Here is a 10,443-nt window from a genome sequence, read left to right as displayed (position 1 = left end):
CTCCCACATTTGGAGAGCTGCGGGAGAGAAGAAAAGAAAAAAAATGATTTCAAGAATAATGGCAACGTGTGTGTGCGCGTGGGGGGGGGGGGGGGGGGGATTAACCTAGATTTATCATACATTATATAAACTAACACATGATAATGATGTTCTATAACTGTTTTTAGTTATCAAAGTTGAAAACACATATCATCTGGGCGGACCGTAATCCTTGAACAGCAAAACTTTCTGGCCTAACCTAACCTAGATCATGAGGATAAAAGTAAGCGAATGAAATGGTAGTGTCGAATAATAATAGTTTCAAACTTCGACATTAATGCGGGGACCACTTTACAAGTACATCATCATATCATAGGACATTCATTCATTCAATCATTCATGACTCACAGACATGCCAGTTTTACTGGAGTCATAACTTAAGTTAAAACACTGTTTAAAATGTAAACCTTAATCTCATGATTTTCTTTTTTTTTCCAGATATGGAAGCAGAGAGGATATCAAATGAAATCACAAACACTGGAATATCTTTTACCTATATTTTTAATGTTATACTTTATCGTCATGGAACCACCATCTCGTCTCCTTTGGAGATCGCCCATTCCTACAGTTCTTCACGTAGCGTTCATCATCAGCTGGACGTGTCTGTAACACCAATACATCCCAAATAAATGTGTTACATTTCTACCTTTTAACAATGCCTCAATTCAAACTCCCAAATTCACTGGAATTGTTTTCCTTGTTAAATTTAAATTTGAAGAGATAAAGGTTTGAATAACTGTAGTCGGACAAAAGAGATGAGCGTGATGATCAGTTTTTAAAAAACAAACCTTGGAAGGAGAGCTGGACAGCATGGAGAGGATGCTGATGCATACAGAGCTCACAGTCATGGCAGGAGACCATGAATCATACAATATATCTGCACCAGTAGCCAAACAAACACAATCAATCAAGATATACACTCACAGATCTGACTTTAATAGTAGATGGCTAGTAGCTCAAATGTTTATTATCAAACGAATCAATCTTGTAAATCACAACAGAAAATAAACTAAACTAGAGCCTAATTCCCAATACTTGTAAAGATTACGTATGGTAACCTCCAGCACACGTAAAAAAGTTCATTTTTTTCAAAGTTAAAACATAAATTTCTCATTTGACTTACTACATTCAGAACATAATATGTTAGATTTAAAAATTTAAGAGTACAGAGTTTATTACCTCAAGGTCCTATCCATTTAGGCCACTTTAACATATATGGGTCCCATTTGCATAATGTGATAATAAATGAAAATGATATGGTAGGTCCTATTAACTTGATACAATGAGAAATGTGTATGGAGCCTACATAATAGACCATAAAGCATCCAACATTTTGACACCTTATAGTTAAATTATTTAGTTACAACTCAAAGTGACATGTGGTCATCAACACCTTCCCCATAATGGCAGGGGACCATGAATCCATGATTCATGTGTTTATGTACAAAATCATTCTACAAGCCAGATGTTCAAAACCTATAACAATGAACTTCAAAATAAGAAATTAATCTTCAATTAAAAGAAATTTCTGTCATGTACAGATTCCATTATTAGATCGAAAACTAAATGCCCAAAATCCAACAATATTTGAATAAATTTGGTTTAACAATAACAGCTAGCAGTTATGGTCATACATCACATGAAGCGACAACAATTTAGTGAAATATTACTACTATCTATTACATCACAATACAACACCACCAACAAACTATTGCATCACAATGTAACTAGTAAATGTCTAAAGTAGCGTTATGTAAACATGAGTCATAGCATATAAACCCCCTCAACTGGAAACCCTAGTTATATCATTGTCAATACAATCACAATATACCATCTTGGTTTTAAAACGTGCGCATTAAGAGTGCATAATGCATGCTCAACATGCATCACATGATGCAGTGATGAAATCGCATCACGTGATGCAATCTTATGTTACGACTTATGCAGTTGGCTAGTATTTAAACAAATTGAACCTTGAATTGCAATGAATCTGTGTTTCCTAAATCTGATTAAACAAATCTGACCATCGATTGAACAATGAGTTTGAGTATTTGAAAAATAAGACTAGTTATTGAACAAATATGACAAGAGATATTGAGAATAATATATATTTTAATGCTTGAAAGTAAGCAAGTTCATATATCATCTATAAACAAATTTTTATTTCGCGCATTATGCATCTGCTTTTGGGATCAAAACGCATTGGATGACCACGCACTTTTTAAAACCAAGCACACCATCATTTACACACACTTAAGGCTTTTTACTTTTTGCAACAGATTTTGAACCTATATAAAGAAAATGAAAACCATAATCAGCTGGTCATGAGACATACCTAAACAAATATGACCGTTGCTATAAATGTGCGGATGAAGCGGAGCGGGAGGAACAAAAATAACCTGTCACACCAACAAAGTAAAACAAACAAATACAATCACTAACTATAACAGTTACAAACACTCCTAAACTTCCACAATAAAGATGAAACTTATACTCTTCCAGTTGTGTAACACCTTCAATACACAAAACCATTCATTACATTCACAAATTCCACAATTTCATTCACCTTAATTACGATTGTAAGCAAACTGAACTTTCAGCGAGAAGGTTGTTTATGTTTGTTCGTTTAATAAATAAACAAACATGAACAAGTAATTTTGTTCGATTTACTATAAAAATGAACACGAACAGAGGTCATGAACGTTCTGTAATGTGTTCATCTACGTTTGTTTGTTTTTATTCATTAAAGGTTTTTAACACTTTTTAATGACGTTTCTATTCTTACCATATAGATTTAAGCAAAATTATTTACAAATAGAGGCCATGTTCATTTTAATTGTGTTGAGTTGAGTTCGTTCATTTGTGTTCCTGAACCGTTCACAAACAAATTAATTTCCTTAACGTACTAACATGAACAAGAAGTTTTGTTTGTTTATGTTCGTTTATGTTTGTTTGTTTGGTTTTGTTCATTTTTAGTACTTTTTAATGACTTTTCAAATCTTACCATATAGATTTAAGCAAAATTATTTAAAAACAAAAACCATGTCCGTTCAAATGTGTTCATTTGTGTTCGTTCGTTAACCGTTCACAAACAAGTTTATTTCCTAAATGAACTAACACAAACACAAACACGAACAAGCAATTTCGTTCAGTTAGCTTTTTGCGAACCGTTAGTTTGTCCGATAAATACTATCAGCATAATAACTGTTACCTGTGGGGCTTCCATAGGGTAATGTTCAGGGAAATCAACTTGCAATTGAAAGGTTTCATTAGCATACAAAGTCCCCGGTGCACCGTTGACCTCAATTACCCATCTACACACCAAATATCAAAACACTAAACCCTAACTATCACCAAATTAAATAAACCTAACAGACTGTAAACAAAAACAGAGATTAAGATCTCACCGTTGAAGATTATCGGTGACTTTGTGTTTGAATCCAGCAGGTGGATTCACCTGCCACTCCATTAGCTCCTTCTGAAGCCGATTCGTTGCGATCTTGCTTAAAACCTACAATTTGTAACATAATTAAGCGATCGTTAATAATAATAATAATAATAATTTTAAATCTGGAATTAGGGATATATGTATAGGTATAGTAATAAAATTAATATTAATAATAATAATAATAATATACCTTGCGAGAAGAAGCTGAGGGGCTCGTCATGGGTTTGGCTTCTAGAGAGGGATGAGTGTGTGTGGAAAGGGCTTTAGTGTTTCTGAAAGAGCAAGTTTTTACTTTTGTGTCCTGATACTATAACTGGAAGTATCAAGTAGACCTCTAACTATAGTCTGTGTGCGAGAATGGCACTGTAAGTTTATAACTTATTGTGTTTTTAACTTACATGGTGTTATTTTGTTAGAAGGATGATGATTTAACTTCAAAAGTGCTTTTGATAAAAGTGTTTAATTACTTAAGGCTTTTTCAAAAGTGGTTTTTAAAATAAGTGTTTTGATTAGCTTTTGTGGTTGGAAAAACCAAAAAGTATGTAAAATGACCAGCAAAGGACGCTCGTATATATTTACAAGTTTTACAGATAATGGAATGGTATGTATATTTGTAATGTGGTATTCCGAAAGCACAATAAAAAGTTTGAATTTCTTGCTTCTAAAAACCATCCGTTTAATACACAACAAAATACAAAACCTATAAATGTTTTTATGATGATTATTTACTTATCTGTTTTTTGATAAGAAAATAAGTAACTTTGAAAAGCTCAGCCTCAGCCAAACACACTCTTAAGAGGATCTTTAATGCTTGCGTTTAATTGGTGTCCGGATGTGGTGGAATTGGGGTGGACGACGAAGTCAAAAACTTCACCATTGTGGACGTGAAGTCCATGGACCAAGTTTGTGGCTACATACTACCCAACAGACTTTAATGGGAACCATCCCACACACACACACACATACGTACAAGTTCAATAAATTTATGAGGCAATTTGTAGACGTTTATCGTCGGAGATGCTTTTAGTTTAAAAGGATAATTTTTTTGGGAATGGGGATACCAAATATCTTATTGGTTCATAGAATTTAAAAGAGTCATAACTGAAAAATATTTTTTAATTTGTCTGGTCGAAATAATTTGATCAATTAGAATGTGATTAAGATTCTTAACGTGTAGGCAAAAAAAAATCAACCTTCATTTTAAAATGTGAAAGAATTCAATATGATAGCATCGAACCAAAAGATGGAACTACATCAGGGTTGTTAGTCGTAGTGATAGTATAATAGATTCCAATTTTTTGTAATTATTTTGACGTCAAAATGAATAACAAGGGTACCAAGTTTCTTTAAATTCCATGTTTCTTTAATTTGAATATCAAATGTAATTAATTCCTTATACAAAACTAAACCAAACTCACCTTAAATTACTTAAGTGTATATTTTGCGAACAACGAATAAGTTAGGGACCATAAGGCAAAAGTCTCTTTTGTTAAAAGTGGAACTCGTGATTGAGTGTGCAGTCAAAAAGTTGGTCTTGATCGGACGGTTGGAGTGGATCTGATGCAAACAGACTGCATGCATTCTACGGGGTTATCTAAGGATTGCTTGCCACGTGTCGTTGTCATGGAATAATACATTGTGTTCCATTTTGCTCCTTTTATTCGAGAAGAATCTAGTTGTTACCCATTATCTCAAAAGCTTACAGAATACAAATTATACTATGCGATTTAATATTTTTAATATTTGTTAAAACCTTTATTTACTTGCTTAGGCCGACCATATAACGTAAGGGGGCGTCACCACCGCTAACACCACCCCCTTTACCCCTTCAAACGTTAACTAAATACCGCCCCGGCGCCCCATCAACGCAGTGTTTAGCGCCCCCACCTTTTACTTACCCAAACCAGTTAACGCCCTCGTCAATAGCCTACGATGATTAGCTTTAGTACAAAAGGTCTATTTAGAATTCCATCTTAGGAAATAATATAAAAAAATAAATAAATAAAACTTGTTCCTTTAAAAAGAGTGAACTGCGGCTTTTGTCCATGTTGTTTGTCCAAATCTGCGGTTTTAGTCTAATAGTTTCAAATTTGCTTCATTTCACTTGCAATTAAGCCTGAATTCATTAACCCCGTTAAGTTTGGTCGTTAAATTCATCAGTGTGTCCCTCACGTGAGGGCCATTTTGGCCTTTTTCTCCCCAAATAAACTCCAGTCGTAATTCGCAAGCCCCCCGCACGTGAGGGGTTGTGGTGTATTTGACGAAAAAAGGACAAAATTGCCCCTCACGTGAAGAGTACGCTAATGGGTTTAACGACCAGACTTAACGGAGGTTAATGAATTCGGGTTTAATTGCATGTGAAATGAAACCACGGGGACGAAAATCGCAAATTTGAAACTGTTGGACTAAACCCGCATATTTGGACAAACCATAGAGACAAAAACCACAATTCACTCCTTTAAAAATTATACATTCTAATAATATTTAAAAACAAAAATGATACAACTTTCACATGTTTATCTTTTTGTCCAATAAAAAATTCAAAGCAATATGAATGTTCGAGTCCGAGCGGTAGCATGTTTGGGATTGAGTTTGAAAAGTGTTTATGGCTTTTCAAAAACCATTTTGAAAAGCCAGGATTTGGGGCTTTTGAAAAACTGTTTTTTAACTCTTTTAAAAAGCTAAAATAAAAAGTTTTTTTTGTGTTTGTCAAACACCATTTAACTTGTTGGTTTTTGAAAAGCCAATAAGGTATTTTCAAACTCAATCCCAAACATGTACTCAATCTTAATCTCAAAAAATAGTTAATGATCAAAGTAAACCAATAAACTAAACGGATCAAGATACATTAAGGACCAACCTCTACTAACATTCTAACAAAAGTTACTAAAAAAGGATTTGAAATGAAGCCAAATTAGTATGTGCTAAGTTGCTAACTACCAATAATAGGAATCCTTTAGATAACCAAATTACCATAAAAGTTTATTTTCTTTTGTTTTGTATCACAAAAATAGTCATCTATGTATATAAAAAGTTGTGTATTAAGTCCCTAATCTTCACTAATTAAATTATAGTCCCTTTCTTTTCACTTTTGTTACAATTTTCGTTATAACATATGTGAGATCAAGCTCATCTGTTGTATGATGATTGGTATTCTAGAAATCATGAAACTAGTTATTTTTTCAGTATATTACACATATATTTGGAAGTTACATGATGGTATGGTTGCATATCCACCCTAATCACTTACCCTTTTATATATCATATGAAATTTGTAACACCCTATCAAATCTTTATAAATAATGAGCTCAAAAGAAATGTATGACCTTATGTATCACTAATACGTCTTACGAGTATTGGCTATGGATGAAAGAAGAGCTCAATAAACATATCTTAGCGGACTCGTCTCATTAGTGACCTTCTAGAAAGTATTTGTTATGGTAATAAAAGGAAAAGTCCTTAAATCCTAGTAAAATCATGTAGTATTAATTGGTATAAGCGGTTTGATGTTACAAATGGTATCAGGCACACTCATTTTTCGTTAGGGGTTATGGGCAAAATCTCTTTAAGAATGATGAGTCCTCCAAGGTGTTTGAAACACCTTAGCTGTATCTCACATCCCTAGTCAAGATTTTGAAGACAAGCTTCATTGAAGATGATGAGTCCATAAGGGGGATGTTTGTGGCACTCTAAAAAAATATCATGTCGTTCATGGACATGAGAGATAATCAACCTCATAAAAAAACATTTGAACTCAAATAATCAACACGTTTAGGGCTTATTAGTTATTGATGATAGCAGAACTCCATTGTTAAGCATTTTCTTGTATTCGCAATTAACGGGTGGATGACCTTTGGAGAAGTCTACATCCGGTAACCAAAGCATAAAGTCTCGAGCTATAGTAAATAAAGTAATGAGGGGCGGATGTTATAAAATGTTTTTTCAAAATTTCATTGTATGCAAAACTTCACAGGTGTATCATCAATAAAACACATTTTTTCTGATAAAACAATAAAACATATGAGCTTGTTTGTAATGCATGCTTTTCCGATAAAAGAAAAATAACGTTGGAGAGAAGAGCTTATATAATCACTAAATGGCTTGTACTTTGTCTTAATACAGACAACTAGTAAAGAATTTAGTTGTTGACTTGTTGTCTTCTTTCGTTAACACTTTTGTCTTTTATAAAACTTAAAACCCATGATACATTTGAGTCATTGTGCTACCAAGGATGAATTTGTCTTTTTTCCCCGAATTCGGTTGCTTCGTTTGCTAACTATTTTTTTTTAAAAAAAAAAAAAAAAAAAAACTTTTACAGTTATATTTAACTTATTATCAAGCTCTGTGTATTTGGTGCCTTCGTGGTAAATATAATTTTTCTCATTTATAATAGGTTGAACTTTTAATAGTGTGAATTTAAGTATAGAGTTTCTTCTTGCTAAAATTAATTTTAAAATAAATCATTAATGAGCAAACCCGTTACAACTAATCATTTAATAATAATTTGACTAACAAAAGTAACTTTTCATCTAATAATAAATGTATCTGATTTCCATCTTATCAATATATTACATCACGTTATGTTCACACAAAAAACATGTATTTAATAACGTTATATATCACCAAAATATCTATAATTTGTCACATGTAATATACATGTATCGAATTACGGTACAATATTACCATCATATCAAAATATCTAAGATATGTTCACATGATTATGGGTAACAATAATTTGAAAGTGTGTATCTATAGTTTGTATGATTAATTATATACATATTATATTTTTTCTCTCAGGTGGATTGATTTGAGTCGAGAGGCAAAGTGTCTATAGACTTCAAGCTCTTGCACCCTATAGCGAGTTTTTTGCTATTGCAATTTATGTTTTAACTCGTTAAGACTAGATACGGGAAAAATAATTACACAAGAACTTAGACAGATCCAAACTAAAGAAATCTTCTACGTGACAAGGCATCGACAATAGCCACACGGGAATCTTGCTTTACAATGACAATCATCTATCTTTTAACCATACGATATAGATGAATCAACATGACAACATAAGCATAAACTTATCTTTTTTGGTCATTTCCTTTTTGTGACCTATTTTCCTCATTTTCAAACTCAACATGTCTTTTAGGTCTTAAAGGGTCAAGATGCCTAATATTCTTCCATCTAGTGGTCTAAAAATATAAATGGTCTAGTAAATATTCTTTCCAAGACCATGTGTAATCGTAAAGCCCTACCCTCAAATGTTATGCATAACATGACGTCCAGTCAGAGTTAAAGTTTTTTACAAAAATATGTTGTAGTCATAAAGCCTCAAAACGCCTAAAAACTGTTTTTTTTTTATTTTCGTCCACATGTTCTGCGTTACATACAAAACGCCTAAAAAAATAGCCCAAAACGCCCGGAGGGGGGGGGGGGTTGCCCCCGGCGTTATAGGCCAAAACGTCTATAATAAAGCCCCACTACGCTTGGTCTAATATTACATAAATAATTAATAAATTCTATCCAATGACAAATAAAAAATCAAAACACAAAAAAGAAAATTATAAACCACAAACTTCAGCAACTTTAATTTATGCATAATAGACCAAATCACAATCACCAAACAGGTTACAAAGACCTAAAGTTCATCATCATCATCCATTACAAAACAAAAGATTCAAACAAGTTGCTGAAACATCATCATCATCATAAACATATCTAAGCAGATACAGCTGCGGAATGCTTGACAATACAGGCATGGAGATCATCCTTCTTAGCACCCACAACCTTGTCAATCACTTCACCATTCTTAAAGAACAAGAAAGTCGGCATCGCTTCAATCGAATACTCCTGAGCAACACTCTGTAAACAAACAAACAAACAACAATCGATTCGTCATTCCCAAACTCAAAAGATCCCATTTTTAAAACACTATCAACATTATGATTAAAAACTAAAAACGAATCAAGCCGCTCGTTAGTTCCTCAAGTTGGCTCGTCAAAAGCTCGAATCGAGCCAAGCTTAAACGAGCTTGAGCCTAAAACTAAGCTTTGTTTGGTAAACGAGACTGAGCCTGAGCTTCACTTCACTTGTCAAGATCAAGCGAGCTCGCAAACAAATTATTTATTAAATTTTAGTTATATAGTATATATATATATTATTATTTTAAACAAAATTGTGAAAAAAACAAATAATACATATTATGAAATAATTAAAATATATACAAAAGGATAAGTATTAACTACAACTAAAATAATAAACAAATAATAATTGGCTCGAGCCTGCTCAAGCTTGAAAAACTACTCACTACTCACAATCTGAGCTCGAGTTTTAGACATTAAGTTCGACGCATGAAAAACTACTTAGGAGCCAAGCTCAAAAGCCTAGAAAAGCTCAGGCTCGACTCGGCTCATTTACACCGACATAAACATCAATGAATTTAAAACATTTACCTCCACTTCATCAATGTCAACTTTCAGGAAAGCAACATGTGGCATCTTCTTGGCGAAATCAGCAAGGATCGGTGCAATCACACGGCACGGACCGCACCACGACGCCGTGAAATCCACCACCACCTGTCAAACAATCAACCCATTCAAAATCAATCATATAACATAATAAAAAAAAAAACCCTAATTGGTCCTCCAAATAGCAAAATTAACAGAAACCCAAAAAGGGTATGTCACAATTCAATCGATCGAAACAAAAAACAATCAATTACACAATTTTTTTTTTTTAAAATTATGGTTATAGTTATAATTATATTTATACCAATTTCTGAGAACCCTTGTGTTTCTCAAGCTGCTCTTTCCACTGATCAGGGTTGTGGACTCCAAACACGACTCCTTCTTCCGATGCCATTTTCCCCAAATCGATCTTCCAAAAAAACCCTAATTTCAATTTCGAGTATGAATATGAATGCGAATATGAAGATGGTGAAACACCCAGGCACTCAATTTATAGGG

General features: G+C 33.3%; 2 protein-coding genes across 2 annotated transcripts; both read right to left on the bottom strand.

Moving 5' to 3' along the window:
• Positions 1-333: 333 nt before the first annotated feature.
• On the bottom strand, positions 334-3,736 carry LOC143556697 (putative ubiquitin-conjugating enzyme E2 18). The gene is made up of 6 exons (XM_077045958.1): positions 3,678-3,736; positions 3,447-3,550; positions 3,251-3,353; positions 2,375-2,438; positions 828-916; positions 334-642 (listed from the first exon to the last, which is right to left on the bottom strand). The coding sequence occupies exons 1-6, from the start codon at positions 3,705-3,707 to the stop codon at positions 547-549; spliced, it is 486 nt and encodes a 161-aa protein (XP_076902073.1). The 5' UTR covers positions 3,708-3,736; the 3' UTR covers positions 334-546.
• A 5,303-nt stretch (positions 3,737-9,039) lies between these two features.
• Positions 9,040-10,443, bottom strand: LOC143556677 (thioredoxin H1-like). The gene is made up of 3 exons (XM_077045943.1): positions 10,250-10,443; positions 9,931-10,053; positions 9,040-9,340 (listed from the first exon to the last, which is right to left on the bottom strand). The coding sequence occupies exons 1-3, from the start codon at positions 10,337-10,339 to the stop codon at positions 9,197-9,199; spliced, it is 357 nt and encodes a 118-aa protein (XP_076902058.1). The 5' UTR covers positions 10,340-10,443; the 3' UTR covers positions 9,040-9,196.

This window comes from Bidens hawaiensis, unplaced genomic scaffold, assembly GCF_021521415.1.
Source record: "Bidens hawaiensis isolate Kalapana, Puna unplaced genomic scaffold, B.hawaiensis_p1.1 tig00018669_1, whole genome shotgun sequence".
Lineage (NCBI taxonomy): Eukaryota > Viridiplantae > Streptophyta > Magnoliopsida > Asterales > Asteraceae > Bidens > Bidens hawaiensis.
This window is presented reverse-complemented; position numbering and strand designations above follow the sequence as displayed.

Coding starts and splice junctions, on each gene's coding strand:
- LOC143556697 (XM_077045958.1), bottom strand. CDS start 3,707: ATGACGAGCCCCTCAGCTTCTTCTCGCAAG. Junction 3,551..3,677: donor CCTCAGCTTCTTCTCGCAAG/GTATATTATTAT, acceptor TACAAATTGTAG/GTTTTAAGCAAGATCGCAAC. Junction 2,439..3,250: donor ACCCTATGGAAGCCCCACAG/GTAACAGTTATT, acceptor TTGGTGTGACAG/GTTATTTTTGTTCCTCCCGC.
- LOC143556677 (XM_077045943.1), bottom strand. CDS start 10,339: ATGGCATCGGAAGAAGGAGTCGTGTTTGGAGTCCACAACCCTGATCAG. Junction 10,054..10,249: donor ACAAGGGTTCTCAGAAATTG/GTATAAATATAA, acceptor ATTGTTTGACAG/GTGGTGGTGGATTTCACGGC. Junction 9,341..9,930: donor TTGACATTGATGAAGTGGAG/GTAAATGTTTTA, acceptor GTTTGTTTACAG/AGTGTTGCTCAGGAGTATTC.